The sequence below is a fragment of the Cololabis saira genome, chromosome 5 (assembly GCF_033807715.1).
Source record: "Cololabis saira isolate AMF1-May2022 chromosome 5, fColSai1.1, whole genome shotgun sequence".
In the NCBI taxonomy this organism is placed as follows: Eukaryota; Metazoa; Chordata; class Actinopteri; order Beloniformes; family Belonidae; genus Cololabis; species Cololabis saira.
The window spans coordinates 22,985,575-23,003,571 of NC_084591.1; the positions used below are offsets into that span (position 1 = coordinate 22,985,575).

The following is a 17,997-nucleotide window of genomic DNA, read 5'->3' on the forward strand; positions in this document are numbered from 1 at the left end:
TATTAATATTAGAAAAATCAATACTAATTACCGTAATTAAAAGTCTGGATTCCTCTGTTAAAAAACTAACAAAAAAAAAAAAAGTACAGGTGGGATTTGCATCCTACCGGGTTAAATATTTGCCTGCACGCTGGTCTGATGAAAACTGACAGCTGGGTGCAAATGTGGATTAGCCTACACCCTACGGTCACTGAAACACCTTCACATTGACAAAAGCAATAATGAATAGTAATTAACTGAACACTGACTAATGGAAATCAGATGCATTTAACATTTTCATTAAAAAAAAAAAAGATAAATTTAAATTTGATTTTATTGGTCAAATATTCCAGCTTCTTTACTTTTTTAAAACATTCCTTTATGTCTTCAAGGTAATTGTGTCAATCATACAACACTGACACAATATATTCTTGGATATAAACACGTTCCATCTCACATATCTACAGGCCATGTTAGAAAGCCTGACTGGTTTGGAGATGCACAGTCAAGAAAGAGGGAAGATAGCTCTGGATGTTTACCTCTGATTTAGCACCAAAAACCAGTGCTTCGGCCAGAGTTGAAGCTTCATCTGAATCAAGAACCAAAGTAACGAGATTCCTAAAAACACGTTACTTTCAGAATTAGAGATGCTCATGCTCACTGAGCAGGTTGGTTTTATGACGTCATGAACACGTGAAAGTATGCTACTACGAGCTGAAACTAGATGATTTCGTTACCCATTATTTTTGTAAATATTTTGAAATTTAAGGTATGGCAAGAAATCATATGTATTTCCTGAACTGAAGCCCTTTTCCTCATCATCTGCTTGCTGCCCAATCCTGGGAATATACAGCCAATTACCAACCAGGGATTATATATATATATATATATATATATATATATATATATATATATATATATATATATATATATATTAAAAAAATTACTCAAATACATTGAATGATATTTCCAAATTAGTGTTATTACTTTTAGGACCTGGATTCACCTCTTAATGATATTGAAGGAAGACATCTGGGTAATTCACACTTCACACACACCGTGACGGGAGATGTCACCGATTGATGGAGAAAATGCCGAGCAAAAAGGTCAAAACTTACGAAGGAAAGAGTCAGAAAAGAACTGATTATTCATTTTTATTAATGAGTAATCTTGAATGACAGAATCAAGCCCCAAGCGCAGAAGATAATCATTAACTATCCACAAATAATAGGTACGTTGAAAGGATCTCCGTCTTTAAAAGTAGCACGTCTTTCTTCAGTTATTTACTGCACATTTAATCACATAGACAAGAAAAACTAGGAGCTACGCTTTAAATCTTCTTACTCGTGTATTTGGCGATGACTGTTGCCAGGCCACGGTCAGTTCAGTTCAATCTGAGCATTTCATCTGTCCCCAAATAGGTCTGCAGTGGAAGAGATTTCAGCATTAATGACTTTCTGTAAAATAACAGATCAGACTGCCCACTGCTTTTCATGTTTGCACCCTGCAGAGAACAATGATGGACCACACTGTTTAGTTTGCTCCTTTGTGATTAAAGGAAGTAATTTAGCTTTCACTGCGAAGACGCAGTCGACCGCAAATATTCTCAGCCTTATGAATTAAAATATAAAAAAAGAAACCTAAAATGAAAAATCAAGTCAACTTAATTCTGACCACTTTATCACTCACTCCATAATCAAAAGCCGAAAAAAAAAGAAATGAAATGCATATGTAAATAGAAATTTGAGTTTTCAGTCAAACTTTATTTATACATATTTAATACAAGCCAGAAACATCAAAAATTAATTGCACAAGATGGTAAAAAGGTGCAGGAGACTAATGTGCGCCAAGAGAGAAAAGAGGTATTTTACCAAATATAAAACTAAAGACAGAATCAACTCATGAACGAAGGAGGCACGCCTTTAAAAATACTCAGTACAATGTGTCACTTTACTGGGAGCTGCACAAAAACAGTGTTTAATGCGTAACCCCTTCCACTCCACGCCTCTTTTGAAGCAGAAATACATCAAATTTGTAAAACTTTTGATGAGTGAATGAAGAGATGAGAATTGAATGAGACTCTGATAGCCGTCCCACCTGAAGCAGCCGTGGAGGATACGCCATCCGCCCTGTCCTCTCGAGTCAGCAGCTACTGACGCGCTCGCGTTGAAAAAAGACTTTTATTCTATCGAAGGTAAGAGGAGAAGCTGTCTACCTTTCAGTTGTCAGTAATAGTTAATTTGTTGTCAGATGATAACGCACAAATATCACAGTTCAACTCTATTGACTTCAAGTAAAATGTTGATATTCATGCTGTCCTCTGAGTCGGAGTCCTGGAAACTGCTGACACCTGTTCAGCTGACATTATGTGCAAAAACATCAGAGCCGGACAGGGAAGCACTGAACGTCCCGGAGGACTCGTGCTGGTCCTCGGCTCTGAGCCGGGCTCCCCATCGTACGCTCATCCAGCATCATCCACAGTCATACTTCATGGCCTTCTTTCACATGCTTCTATTCCGATTTAAAGCCTAACATAGTGCTACTTTACATACTGGAGATACACACGACAGGATGTCAATGAATATGGTCACATAATCGCAGGGTTCCTTTTCTAATTTTGACTGAACACAAGTATCAGTGACAAAGAAAAGATGTCGGTAGGTAACGTCAGGATTGGTGTGTTTATGTTTCTTCTTTTAGTCTAATCGTAATGATGAAAAGCATCTCTGATTCGCCTGCTTTGTTGGCAGTGTTTAAGATTTTCCTCTCCATAAATGACCTTAAAACATATGTGATGACAAAAGGGCTACTTTTGAAGTCGATTTGTCATTGGCCGTAAGGGTCATCCGAGCCTGAAAAGTTTGCGCGTCGGATCGTTTTTGTTGTTATCTTTTCTTTTTTTTTTCTCTTCCTTTCGGTATAAAAATTGACAATTGTGCCAAAAGTGCCAAATGTGTAGACGCAATACTTGACAACACACGTAAAGGCCAATGTCTGAAGCTGTGTGCACCCCCACCGGTGTGTGTCGGGCCCTACTGTGTAAGTGTACGTGTGTGTCGGGGGGGAGACTGGTACTCGGTGAAGTTATAACCCCGTGTTGTAACCAAAGGTGTTTTCTCCGCTGTAGGCCACGTACAAAAAGCCGTCCTCGTCTTTCTCCTTGTCGTACAGCTGGCCCATGGTGAGACTGCAAGACAAATAAAACCCACATTATGTTGCACACAATGGTGACACACATGTACAACTGCACATGTTCAGGTCTTTGTAACAGATCTGTGTTTTTTGGTTTTTGTTTTAGGTTTTATCAAAGCTAATCATGATGTTTAGGCCGTAATTCCTTTTTTAATGAGTGTCTGTTTTATCTAATGTAAAGTAAAACTACTGAAGCTAGACTTGTAGTTCTCAAGACCGGTCTTGGTCTCAAGACCACTTTTTTCTGGTTTTGGTCTTGTCTCGGTCTCAGGTCTCTCTGTCTCGCCATGTCTTGGACTCGGATAATTGAGATGCCGTTGCTCACCAAGGTGACAGAATCATGTGATCACCAGTTCTTCCTCTTGTTAATGTACAGTTTTGTAAACTATTTGTATTTTGCATTTGATGTAATTTGTTTTGGTACATCTGCATGTGTCTGTATTTAATTACAGTATTGTGTTTATAACTGCCTTGTTTGAATAAATATATTAATAATATTTGCATATCGTGATTGATTAAGCATCAGGTCCATTTCAGTGATGCTGATATACGGTGTAATCTAATTACTTTAATAGTAAATAATGTAATTTCAAGTTGGTAATTGTATCTTTAATATTTAAAATTCAGGTTTCATCTAAAAATTTGGTACAATTTAAATTAGTAACATTTACTATTCATTAGATTTTTCTGAGGTGGAGGGGGGTGTTGGAGGCTGGTTATTTTGCTAGATAACTTTGGTAGTTAGTAGTCGTGTCAATCCTTTAAAGCACTGGAGTCAATCCTCCAATAGTGTAGAAATAGCAGTAGTGAAGTCGCCACACATATCTGATCTCAGCTAATTGATGAAAACATTTATAGTGAGTTCAACATCAGACATCCACTTCTCTGTGTTATTGAGCTGCAGTTGAAAACAACCTCATATGTAAACTAAGCAGCTGAACCAGGATGGTGCTGATGTTCTACACTCACACAAGATGACTAATAACTAGGTTGTTTTTTGAGTCTCGGTCTTGAGCTGAACTAGTCTTGGTCTTGGTAGTGTCTTGGTCTCAGTTTAGGCGGGCTTGACTACAAGTCTAACTGAAGCACAACTGCTACTGCAGACCCCTGTAGAAGAGGTCAGACCATCAGTCCAGCTCACGGCCACAAGACGATGGAGCCCGTCCCGACCGTTACTAGACGAGAGGTGGAGTGCAGCCCAGACGGGCCGGCGGACCATCACAGCCACGCACGCTCACTCTCGCATGCACGGTCGTTGCAGAGTCAGTAGTTTATGTAAAAATGCATGTTTTTGGATTGTGGGAGGAAACTAGAGTAAGGGGAGAACCGGAAAACGCCACTGAGACTGGAGCTCAGGTTCAACTCAAGTCCTCTAGCTAACCAGCCCATTACTTTATTCCCTGGGAAAAAGCTGTCACCTGTTTCCTTATTGTTTATTTTGCACTAAATTAAAGGTTCTAGCTCTGATTTAAGTGTAAAATTCAAACTGAAATACATGTATTTTTTTGCTACTTGCATTTTCCTTATCGTACAAACTCTTTCCTGACTTGTGTGAAGGTTGGACACTGTGCTGCTGCACACAGCAGAACACATGATCCTGCAGCTGTAAACGCTCTGTAAACCATTTTAACTAACAGCTGTAACATTGTGTATAATCTGCATAGATTTGGAAACTATCAGTTTTGGTAAAAATGCCACATTTGGCCTTTAATGTTTCCTACTGAGAGGAGCAGTGTTTCTCTCACCTGGACTGAGGGACAGTCTTGTCAACGAAGAGGAAGATGGCTTTCTCTGAAGGCAGCTGGATGCGTTTCCTGATGATCCACATGAACTGGGCCACCGTGATGTCAGAGGGCACCAGGTACTTCCTCTTATCGATGTCCACTATCTGGGAGCCGGAGACCTTCTCCACTATCACCTGGAGGACACGCGTTGACACACGCAGAGGAGCAGGTTCATATAAAATAAACCTTTATGGCATGATTTGATTTGATGATTTGATTTTGAACATGCATGATAAAGTACAAGAGTACAAATATATATATATATATATATATACATATATATATATATATATATATATATATATATATATATATATATATATATATACATATATATATATGTATATATGTATATGTACAGCACTTGGGCAGACCTTACGGATCCACCAACATGCTCAAAACGGAGTAGGAATGAAGTAGCCACTTATCGAGTCCTACCCCTGATACTTACATACATTCTTACTTATAATAAGATGAGTTTCAATAAGCTTACTTATAAAACACACATACCTACTTTAATAACTGTTCTAAACAGTGATATGATATTCAATTATATGTATGTATAAATATAGTCAAAATCAAACAAATCAAGGCAAAAGAGAACAAAACAAAAGCCCATCATTTAGTTGTGCTGCTATGTATGTATGTATGTATGTATGTACTAATAGAAGTAATTATAATGCATGGTATTACATTATCATTACTTAACTATAATACTACAATATAACAGAGAACAATAGACAGCAATGGTATAAAAATATACTTGAATAACTATATAAGAGTAGATATGCTATACATACATTGGTTCATATATTTACATCCAATTATATACATAAAAACTACTATAAATCTATATATCGACATATCTACATATACCGGTAACTATAAATCAATATATATTAATAGAAATATAGATATATAAATGCTGTACGTATAATACAACCCATATAACATATCTATATCCATAATATACCTCTATATATCTACATATATTAATAAATGTACATATCTACATGTTTATTCGCATCTGTATTTTGAATACAATGTTTCTTTGTATCTTTTTTTAAATTGTGATATGTTTTGACTTTGTTTTTAGCTTTGAACATTAGTTGTGCTCTATTGAAACAGACAAGATCCAGAATTTTTTGTGATTTGGATTGTAGAAATAATTGATTAGTGTGATCCTGGTAACCTGCGTTGTGTATAATTCTCATTGCTCTTTTCTGCAGTATGCACAAGGGTTGGAGTGAGCTTCTGTATGTGTTCCCCCAGACCTCCGAACAGTAATTTAAATACCAGTGCGTTGTATAGGATGAATAGTGCTAGTTCAAGAAATGTTTTGCCTTTGCTAAAACGACAGGGTGTGAGAGCATCAGTTGGTCGGGCTCCCAACCAAACAGAGCAAGACACTGATTCCTATCGACTCCCGCTCCCTTAGCATCATTTCAGAAACATGTCTTATACTCGCTTTTAACTCCAAGAGCATGTGTCTTCATTAAATGTTAAACAAACTTTGGATATATTCAACATATTACGACTTTTAAAAATGAATCAATATTTTATTTTTTCCCCGGGGGGGGGGGGGGCAAATATTGTACAGTCAGTAGTTACAAAGTTCCTCCTAATATGAAACCAATGGGAGTAACTGGGGCGTGCCAGGATTCTCTGGGCCTTTTTCACATAAATCTGTCAGGTCATTCAAGGATGCCCTCGGGATTTTGCTGCAATCGTTGGTTCTACGCAGACGGTTTGTGTTCTTAAAGGTCAGGAGCCCGAACCAGCACACTACAGAGGAGATCAGCAGTGATTCGGCAAAACAAGACCCGTTACCCTCAGACACTCGGTGGGCCGCCACTATTTCCACCTTTAAATCTGGACTAAAGACTCTGTTCACCAGCTTTCACGGTCCCCTAATCTTGTCATTTCTTGTGTCTGTGTTTTTAGGTCAAATTTGGGATTTATTTGTTGTCATTGAATGTTCTTTTTTTTTATTTCAATTATAGCACTTTGGTCAGTAAGATCTGTTTAAATGTGCTTTATAAATACATTTTACTTACTTACTTACTAACATCTTCATAAAACCATTGCCAACATTCAAACTATAACGTTTGTGAAGGAAGTGCATCTATTGAGAGTTTGGTTTTGCATACTGGGCCCATGTGGGGTTCAAAGGTCAGTTTATTGGGAAAGACGTTGCCCGAGTATTTGTGCTGATTTTTCATTGATCTCCACAGGAGTACTGGATGATTCATTCTTCAAAAAAAAAATATAGATATTGAAATATAGAATGACCTTCCCTGTAGCTTTGGACACTTTGATGTCCAGAACTAGCGACCTACACTATTCTGTAAAGTCATAAACTAAAGCGCAGTGGTCCTGGCTGTATTCTGTGAATACAAGCCTCTCATTCCAAGTCTGACACATATTCGTGTCAAGAAGAAATAAAAGGTTATCATTAGGCACATGTACGTTGGATACAGCGCCATTGATTTGAAAAAGCTGTGATCTACTGGTTAAAAAAACATTCATCCGGGGGCACGGTGGCGCAGCTGGTAGTGCAGCGGTCTCACAGCAAGAAGGTCCTGGGTTCGATTCCCGCCGGGGGACGCTGTGGGTGCTGAAGTGCGTGTTAGTTCCCCCATGACTTCGGTGCCCACACCATGGGTGGGGTTGGCGAAAGGATCTTTCTGTGTGGAGTTTGCATGTTCTCCCCGTGTTCCCCTGGGTAGCTAGTGTGAGCTACCCTCACAAAAACATGCACACAGTCCTGGGCTATACATGCCCCCTCTGGCCAACCGGGGCGCCAGATGGGGTGGGGAGCATCCGGCCGGAATAACGTGATCCTTCCACGCGCTACGTTCGGCCGGAGAAGCCCCACCCTGTCTGGTGAAAAGATGCGGCCTGCTCACTCCTCAGGTTAAGGAGGAGACCTGAGCTCAGTGCAGGGCCCTCCCGGGGTTGGTAGAGGATGGCAATGCCCAGGACTGTCAGTAGGTAGGAGCACGGGGTGGTAAAAATGGGAAAAAAACCGGGATAAAAATATTAAAAAAAAAAAAAAAAAAAAAAAACATTCATGAGACTACAGTTCAGACCAAGATAGACGCTGCTCTGTTAAACCAAAAGAAGACCTGCCACATGCAGGCATTATGCTTGCCAGATGTCTCAGGATCAGGTTCAGCAGGGTGCCGGTGCCGTCATCTGTGCTCCTTACTGACCCAAAGGCAAACTGAAGCAGATCTAAACATAGATGGTTGGACTTTTCTCGGTCTTTTAATGTATCCATCATCTAGACTCGCCCCAATCCTGCTCAGGGTTACACTGCTGGATTTCATTAATTAAAAAATAAATAAATACATAAATAAATAAATAAATAAGTAAATAAATAATTGGACCCCTTTTGGACTCCATCCCCATCACTAATGTCACGCCTCATATACAGGGTGTGAACCACTAACAAACTGGTTTTCTCCGTATAATTTCAGATCTTATGGGAATAACTAGCGCATCGCTTCACAAGGGTAAAAGAAGCGGTTGCCACCTTGGCTAGGTCATCTAGGTCCTCTCAGATGTTCAGAAACAGATCCCAGTCTGTATCACTGAAACAGTGGTGAAGACACAGGATTGTCTCTGCTGACCAAACGGTGCTGCAAACCACCTGAAAAAAACCCCCCTGCATACTGGTTTATAACACCGATTAGGGCTGGGCGATATATCAAGATTTTAATATATATCGATATATTTTCAAACGCGATATGGTACGAGACAATATCGTTTATATCGATTTTAAAAAAAAAATTTTTTTTTTTTTTTTTGATTTTGATATAGCTTATTTTGTGACAAATTGACTTGAATGTTTTATTTGAGATTTGCACAAATGTTTTGTTATTTGCACAACTGTCAACCTCAGTGGAAAAGTCTGCCTGTTACTGACTACATTGTATTCATTGTACAGTGTATTTTAATTTAATTGTTATGCAGGAAAGGGATATTTGTTTTATTTTATTCAAGAAGCATTTTTATTCTATATATGCAGGCAGTTTATTTTTATTTCATTTGTTTTATACATTTTGATATTGTGCAGATCTCTGGTAATAAAGGTACCTGTGTGACATTTGGCACGAGGCTTTGTATTAACACTGATTGTTTTTTTAAGGGTTTGCCTCAGAAAAAAATGAAGCTAACAGAGATGCTAAGCTATAATGCTAAAAAATATCGAGATATATATCGAGTATCGCCATTCAGCTAGAAAATATCGAGATATGACTTTTGGTCCATATTGCCCAGCCCTAACACCGCTACAAGATTTAAGACACATTTCTGCCAAAGAAGCTCTGAACTTTGAGTTCTGGGGGCTTCTTCATAGTTCTACTGTACTGAACTATAGAAGTAAATACATCCACGTTTGTGGGGTCCTGTATGCCCCAACCTCCATCTGCATACATTAGGGCTGTGCGATTAATCGATTTTAAATCTAAATCGGATTTATTAATCAAAATCGATGTTAAAAAAGGAAAATCGGAAAATCGATTTTCCTTTTTTGCAGCTGGCTGCATTACAGACAGAGCTCGTCTAGTCATCTTTGTTTGGTCAAGAAAATTGTAAATGTGGTCACTTTACTAAACTTAAGGAGGATTAACAGTATCTTTCAATTGCACTTCATTCCCAATAGGGAAATTTGTTTGCTATTTTTCTTTAAAAATAAAGATAAAATATTTTAAACAATTTATTCCATGGTCTTTTGTAGTTTTACCCAAAAAATCGAAATTGAAATCGAAAATCGGGTTTTCAGAGAAAAAAATCGGGATTTTATTTTTGTCCAAAATCGCCCAGCCCTAGCATACATGTTTAATGCATTTAACACTCAGTTAAGACCTTGCATTAAAATGTGTTCTGGGAAACTGAATCACAAGTGGCCAACACTGATGCAAGGTCTGAACACATTCAAAGATGGATTCAAATCTAACCCGCCAGGAAACACGTGAAGGTCATCTGTGACACTTGTGTCCCGGTTCTCTTTGTAGACTGAAAACAAAAGCCTCCAGGGACCGTTTCAGGGATCGCCTAGCAAATTAACATCTTCAGCGGGGCAGATAACTCGACGACCACAATAAAGCTCTTGTCCTCATGTTCCTGCTGAGCCTTTCCCTGTTTTGTTGCTCTTTGATCTGTGTTTAATATATGCTTCGTTGACTTGTCTTCCAGCTGCTGCCTTTAGCGATTAAAAACTAACTGCACATTCGGAGGTGACAATGATGTGAATTTTACTTACATATAGAGAGGGAATGTGAGATCAAATCAGACGCGTTTGAGTATACATTTTAATGCCTGACGTGAACACATACACACATGCACACACATGCACACTCACACACATCACTGGATTTCTCAGGACACATTTTGATGTAATGTCTGGTCCCTATCTTATATTCAAAAAACCCAACACATCCAACAATGGTTTGACTGTAAAAAAAACTTCCTGTTCCGCTTTGGAGTCGTTCTGTTGTCCGCCCTTAAAACAGATGAATGGATAATAAAGAAACAATGCTCTGCTGTTCTTGCATCATGGGTGTGAGGTTTTAAAACCATTTCAGATGCTTATGTTTTTACAGTAATTTGTAATAAAACTGGAACAACGGGCCGCTCGGTGGCACAGTGGGTTAAGCAGGCGGGTCATACACTGATGCTACTGTCCTCCTGCAGCGGTCGCAGGTTCAAATCCCGGCCTGCAGCCCTTTGCTGCATGTCATCCCCATTCTCTCTCTCTACCCCATTCCTGTCTGCAACTTCAATAAAGGGCCACTAGAACCACAAAAAAATCTTTAAAAAAAACAACTGGAAAAAAAACATAAAAAGTGTTTGGAAACAACTAAATTTAGTTTAGTTTAGTTTTTATTTAGCACATAACATAAAAAAATAACATTACACAAATAAGTTCAGTTAAAAGAAACTGTGCAGGGAGGAGCGAGCAAGCCCGTAGGCTTATGAGGAGCCCCCACCTAATAACATTTAACAAAATACTTATGAGGATACAAAATCATAAAAAATAAAAATAAATCATAAAAATTGCATGTAGAACATGAATGAAAATAAAATAATTAAAAAAATTTTTAAAAAAGAAGATAAAAAAAAGAAGATAAAAAAATGAAACATAACTGACATAAATTCCTGTTATATACTTAATTTGGTCGGTGCACTCAGCAGATATTTGGATTACATTTGTTTTTAAGATAGCTTTAACTTATCAGCATTTAACTGCGTCGCTGCATCTTTACAGCAGCACCGAACAAAGAAGAGCCACTGTCTTACACATATATCTAACAATGGTGTGAAGACAAACAAAGGGAGGAACTGCTTCCTCCTCCCAGCGGCGTTCCCACTGAGCAGGTGCAGTTTGAAAGAGATAGTCAACAAGGCCTGGATTTAACAGGCATTATGATCCTCATCAAAGCCAATGGTTATGACGTATGGTGTCGTCCAAATCCCTCTAATGTCAATGTCAAATGTTGACCATGAGAGGAACTTCTAATAATCTTCTGCCTTTTCAGGGCGTGTGGAATTGCAATGTGTATTTGTAATCCTCTCCCAGATTAACTGATGCATTCATGGGGCAGCCTTTGACAAAGAAACTTTCATTGAATCCAGAACTAACAGAAACTGCACTGATCCCAGATTCAACATGTCACAAATCTTGGAAGAACATATCTCACGATGCCAGAACTACTGGCCAGTCTGCTACAAACACATACTGTACACATCCTTCTGCTCTCTGTAACTTATTTGTCCATTAAAAATCGTTCACAGTTTTATTACAATTTAATTATATTTGCTTCTTCCTATTTTTGAGCATTTCAGCTTTGCTTTTCTTGACCTTTGTCACCATTCGTAATTAGTTTGCTAAATAAAGCTGCTATTCTTTCTTTTGTTGGTGGTAAACAATGGGTTGTTCATACAGCAAATATCCAAGGTAATTTCCTTCAAATTACAACTATACTATAAGAAAAGAGTGAATCCAGGTTCGAGCCATTTCAACTAAAGTACGAACATGAACTGAATGTTTTTGGCTGTTATCGTCCGTTTCCTCCTCTCCTTCTTGCTTTTGCATCATTTTGTTTCGGAGCTTGTTATGTTTTTGTCGTACTCCCCATGTTTCCTTCAGTATTTCTCACTATTGTCCTGCCAACATTTCAAGTAGCATTACTGGATTTTCAGTGTCTCGATATTAATTATTTCCTTCTCCCAGTCTCTTGCATGGGGATACTCTGGCATTTTGACTCCTCGGGTGAACAGAGGGTTCAGCATCAAAACTAAGCTCTTTATTTACAGGTTTCTTAATTCCTTTACGATTACTGTGAGCTCTGGGTAGTTGACTAAAGAAAAGTAATACTTATGAACACAGCAGGACTAGGTGTCCTATACAAACCGTCTGTAGAGAGGTGAGGTGATTGTTGTAGACATATGATCAAAATCCCATCTGAACACCTTACATTACTTGTTGTGTTGTTCTCTCAGATGTAAATCTTAGTAGTAGTAGTAGTGGTAGTAGTATTAGTAGTAGTAGTAATAGCAGCAGCAGTAGTAGCAAAAAAAAACAATATAGTAGTAGTAGTAGTAGTAGCAGCAGTAGTAGTACTAGTAGTAGCAGTAGTGGTAGTAGTAGTAGCAGTAGTAGTACCAGTAGTAGTAGTAGTAGTAGTAGTAGTAGCAGTAGCAGTAGCAGTAGTAGGAGTAGCAGTAGTAGTAGCAGTAGTAGTAGTAGTAGTAGTAGTAGTAGTAGTAGCAGTAGTAGCATTAGTAGTAGTAGTAATACCAGTATTAGCAGTAGTAGTAGTAGTAGTAGTAGTACTAGTAGTAGTAGTAGTAGTACCAGTAGCAGTAGTAGCAGTAGCAGTAGTAGGAGTAGCAGTAGTAGCAGTAGTAGTAGTATTAATAGTAGTAGTAATACCAGTAGTAGCAGTAGTAGCAGTATTAGTAGTAGTAGTAATACCAGTATTAGCAGTAGTATTAGTAGTAGTAGCAGTAGTATTAGTAGTAGTAGCAGTAGTAGTAGTACCAGTAGTAGTAGTAGCAGTAGTAGTAGTAGTAGCAGCATTAGTAGTAGTAGTAATACCAGTATTAGCAGTAGTAGTAGTAGTAGTAGCAGTAGTACCAATAGTACCAGTAGTAGTAATAGTAGCAGTAGCAGTAGCAGTAGTAATACCAGTATTAGTAGTAGTAGTAGTAGTAGTAGTAGTAATACCAGTATTAGTAGTAGTAGTAGTAGTAGTAGTAATACCAGTAGTAATACCAGTATTAGTAGTAGTAGTAGTAGTAGTAATACCAGTATTAGTAGTAGTAGTAGTAGTAGTAATACCAGTATTAGTAGTAGTAGTAGTAGTAATACCAGTATTAGTAGTAGTAGTAGTAGTAATACCAGTATTAGTAGTAGTAGTAGTAGTAGTAATACCAGTAGTAATACCAGTATTAGTAGTAGTAGTAGTAGTAGTAATACCAGTATTAGTAGTAGTAGTAGTAGTAGTAGTAGTAGTAATACCAGTAGTAATACCAGTATTAGTAGTAGTAGTAGTAGTAGTAATACCAGTATTAGTAGTAGTAGTAGTAGTAATACCAGTATTAGTAGTAGTAGTAGTAGTAGTAGTAGTAGTAGTAGTAGTAGTAGTAATACCAGTAGTAGTAGTAGTAGTAGTAGTAGTAGTAGTAGTAGTAGTAGTAGTAATACCAGTAGTAGTAATACCAGTAGTAGTAATACCAGTATTAGTAGTAGTAGTAGTAGTATTAGTAGTAGTAGTAGTAGTACTAGTAGTAGTAGCACTAGCACCTCACTTGGCAAGTATTACAGATGGGTTCAGCTGTGAGGAGATCATCAGACAAGTATGTCACATCAGAGGGATTAAGTATCCTTTCTGTCCGGGAACATCAGAGCTGCGCGTTCCCCTGCTTCAACACCGGATTCAGATGAATGGATCACCAGCAGCTTGTGATCAAGACTGTTGTAACGAAACCTTCATGTGAATCTGTGTTTCCCTGCGTGTTGAAGCAGGGAAACATCTGAAACGTGCCAGACACGGACGCTCGGGGCCCTGAGATGAGCAGCCCCGCCCGACAGGACTGATTGTCACCTGATCAGATCACGGTTTAATGGTATTTGATTGTCAGTATTGCTGTGTTCAAGTGATTAATTTGGTCGATGGGTTAACACTCCAATAATATTACCACTGTGTTTTCACAGCTCAGTGTTTGGCAATAATCTCCTGCAGTGATTTCCCTTCATGTCATCTAACTGTGTGTTTGTTTGTTTGTTTGTTTCTTTCAGCACAGATTTGTTTCGTTTTTTTCAAGATTGGGAAAATCTCTCTCGTGTGCACGTTTTATCAACTCGTGAGCACGTTATATTAACTTGTGCGCACAATTTAATTAAACGTGCACACAAGTTAATAGAACGTGCACACGAGTTGATAAAACGTGCACACAAGTTAATTAAATGTGCTCACGTTTTATTAAAAATATATTGCATGATCCTTCACAGGCTCCGTACTTTATTAGTCCCACATAGGAGTAATTCATGTTATATCAGCTATAGAGAACAAGGTAGTGTCGAAAAACAATATATATCCCCCCTCACAAAAATAAGAAAAATAAAGAAACATATTTTCTCAATAAAGTTCTTATTTTTGCCATCTCAGAAAATTAAATATATTATATTTGGTGCCTAACTGTTTCCCAAGTATACAGCGCAGTCTTGCCACATCCAATATGGCGGCGGTGTTGACGTATCGCAGAGTTGTTTTTACGATGGCATACTATGTGCTAACAATGGCCGCCAGATAAATATTGCAGTAACTACTGTATACTACTTGATAAGTTATGTACATACTATGCGAGTTAAGATTAAAAAGAGGTAGCAGGTTAAACTATCAAGTTAATATTAAATATATATATATATATATATATATATATATATATATGTATGTATATTAAATACTATAATATTAAAATGACTGAAAGCCTGCTATCTCTTTGTAAATCTCAGCTATTGGAGGAAACAGATCTCATGCTGTGCATACTGTATGTGAAGAATATGTCTAAATTATTTTATACTTGAGTTTGTGGCTTTGCACATTCAATTTTAAATGTATGGGTAGAGAAAATGTGTGTTTTTTTTTTCTGTAAATCCAGGATTTTGATTTATTTACACATATTCAGCTGGTAATTGTTGAACCCCCAATGTCAACATCACAGATTGATTGTCTTCCTTCCTGCTAGAAACCACGGATCACTCTGCATCAGCCCCCTTATCACTTGACTTACTGTCACTCCATCTCGATGCTTGATGTCAAAAACACCCCTCCCCCACAACTCACCGGCACTCTGTCAGGGTATTTGTTGCGTATTTTGGCTGACTCCACACATCGGTGCTCTGAAGGAGACACAGCAAACAAACAGGAAGTCAGAGATTAAAGGGATGACTAAGGTCTCTTGGGATTCCTCCTCCCTGGCCTTACAGCCAAGCCCCGTTCAATAGTGCTGCACATGCACAGGGAAGCACAACTGAAGGAGCCGCAGCAGACAGAGCTGCTCTGTTTTCTTTAAAAAAAAAATTACAAGATGCCATTTAACACAAAGTCTGAGAGTTATTAGCAGTTTAAATAGCACAATGCATGGAAAAGCATGAAGTCTGCACTTTAGGATAAGCACATATGAAAAAGCATTTATCTTAGTGATCAAACTTTATGTATTCCACAATTTTAGTATGTTTGACGAAACCAGAATCTAAGTTATAAGCAACAACAACCTTAATCAAGTGATTCTAAGCATAGTTAACATCAGCAGTGTGCAAGTGCACTAATTTCAGGCAGGCCCCACATGCAGCAGACAGATAACGCTCAGAGGCCAGGGAGGGGAGGGTGAGGTGATGGGTGATGGATCCATTTAGGTGCACTTGTTCATTAGCCCAGATAAGAGCCCTACTTTTAGTCCTGTTTCATTAAAAAGGAGCATTAAGGTTATCTGACAAAAGTACACCACGGAAAAGCTGAGATAAGCGATAAAAACAGCACCTACGCTGCAAAAAAGTGTTCTAATCATCAGGATTTTGGAGAGAACTTAACATACAACTCTTTTTAAATAGATAGTCCTAACCTTAAGCATTAAATACTGAAGAAAAAAAAACCCTACTTCCATTTGGGATCCGTGTACAGTGTCGGCATGGTAAATTAAAATTGAATGTCCTGTCTCTAATATAAATCCTGGATGAGATGGCTAGAAACCTGAAGCTCAATAATGTTAAAGTACCATTAGTTATTGCTGGTTTATTACACTTTTTGTTAATATCTGCTCTCCGAGTTCACAAGACTACAGTAGCAAGGCTTTTATTTATACATATACATATACATATATATACATATATAATCATGAAACACTGGACGTGATGTTCTGTCTGTTCCATTGGCACAACGGACAGAACATCACGTCCAGTGTATCATGATTATATATATATATATATATATATATATATATATATATATATATATATATATATATATATATATATATATATATAAATATATATATATATATATAAATATATATATAAACATAAACCTGGGCATTATAAATTATAATTCGTAGGATGGAGGGGGAGGGCGCATTCCAGAGTGTGATCAGATGTCAGATTTGGATCATAATCGTGTCTTTAAAAGCAGCCAACCTGCAGGAAATACTTGTTAGCATGAGTTAGCCGTGCAGCGTAAGCCACTTTCGATTAACAGCAGTCGTTTGGAGGTTACAACGAAACGCATGCATTACTGCGCTTATGAAGGGCAACAGAGCGAAGGGAAAAACAGGAACCAAGTCGATGCGGCGATTGCAAAACAGAAACAAAGGTGCGTGACGTGACGAGAACATTATCTTCTTTCATAACACTCCAAACCCTTTTTACCGAGGGAATGGTCCTCTTTAAACATCCATTTCATCTTCGCTGGATCCCCGCACTCAGGCGTGATGGCAGAGGAGAAAGGCAGGCGTCTAAGTCAGCAAATAATGTCGGGTTGATTCCCAAAAAATTGAGGATCAGAGCGATCAAAACAAAACGTCAACAGTAAGCGTCCGCTGTTCAGCTGTCCGTCTGGCTGGGGAGTGACGTCACCGGCCGGCCCAGGGGCGGCGCTGCTGCCTTCAGGTGCTCGTGGAAATAATCCGGACTGTCCACATTTACACTGTACAACCAACACTGTCGCACGAGGATCACTTGGCAAGAACCCTTTCATTGCAGGGGTTTAGGTTTTAGATACAGGATAGAAGCACACATTAGATTAGGCCCATTTTAAAATCCTTACCCTGACTACCTGTTAGTTTTCGTGTTGATTTTAAAGTTCTTTTATTAGTTTATAAAGCGCTACTTGTACAGACTTACATCCGACACTTTAAAAACCCCATATTGTACATTTCTGTCTATATTGTTCACTTCTGTTTATACATTTTATCTGTCATCTGTCATCCTACGTCACTTTTTGTAAAGATTCATATCCGGCACTTTTTAATCCTCATATTGTACATTTCTGTTTATTTCTGTTTATACATTTTACTTTATTCTATCTCTTATTTTATCTCCATATACTTGTTTGCTTTTATATTTTTATTTTTATTTCTACTGTATTGCACCAATCACCACAACAAATTCCTTGTGTGTGTTAACAAACTTGGCAATAAACCGCCTTTCTGATTCTGATTCTGATTCTGATTCTACATGGGCTTGCACCAGAGTATATTTCAGAGATGTTTTTATTCTATGAACCAGGAAGGCCCCTCAGATCCTCTGGCTCTTCCTTTTTAGCTGTTCCACAGAGTAGAACTAAAACATTTGTTGAAGCTGCTTTTAGCCCCCATGCTCCAAAACTGTGGAACATGCCGGAGGATCTGAGAGGAGCTGGAAATGTGGACATTTTTAAACGTAGACTAAAAACTCATCTCTTTGGTCTGGCTTTTATGTAGCATCAAATTTTATAGTTTTATTCTGTTTAACATGTTTTAGAGGTATTTGTTTTAT

The 17,997-nt window shown here is 38.1% G+C and overlaps 1 protein-coding gene across 1 annotated transcript; it reads right to left on the reverse strand.

The window, feature by feature from the left end:
* Nucleotides 1-2,870: 2,870 nt before the first annotated feature.
* Nucleotides 2,871-17,091, reverse strand: gabarapl2 (GABA(A) receptor-associated protein like 2). The gene is made up of 4 exons (XM_061721259.1): nucleotides 16,891-17,091; nucleotides 15,314-15,369; nucleotides 4,917-5,089; nucleotides 2,871-3,166 (listed from the first exon to the last, which is right to left on the reverse strand). Exons 1-4 carry the CDS (start codon nucleotides 16,922-16,924, stop codon nucleotides 3,064-3,066), a joined length of 366 nt encoding a protein of 121 aa, XP_061577243.1. The 5' UTR covers nucleotides 16,925-17,091; the 3' UTR covers nucleotides 2,871-3,063.
* Between the last annotated feature and the right edge of the window lie 906 nt (nucleotides 17,092-17,997).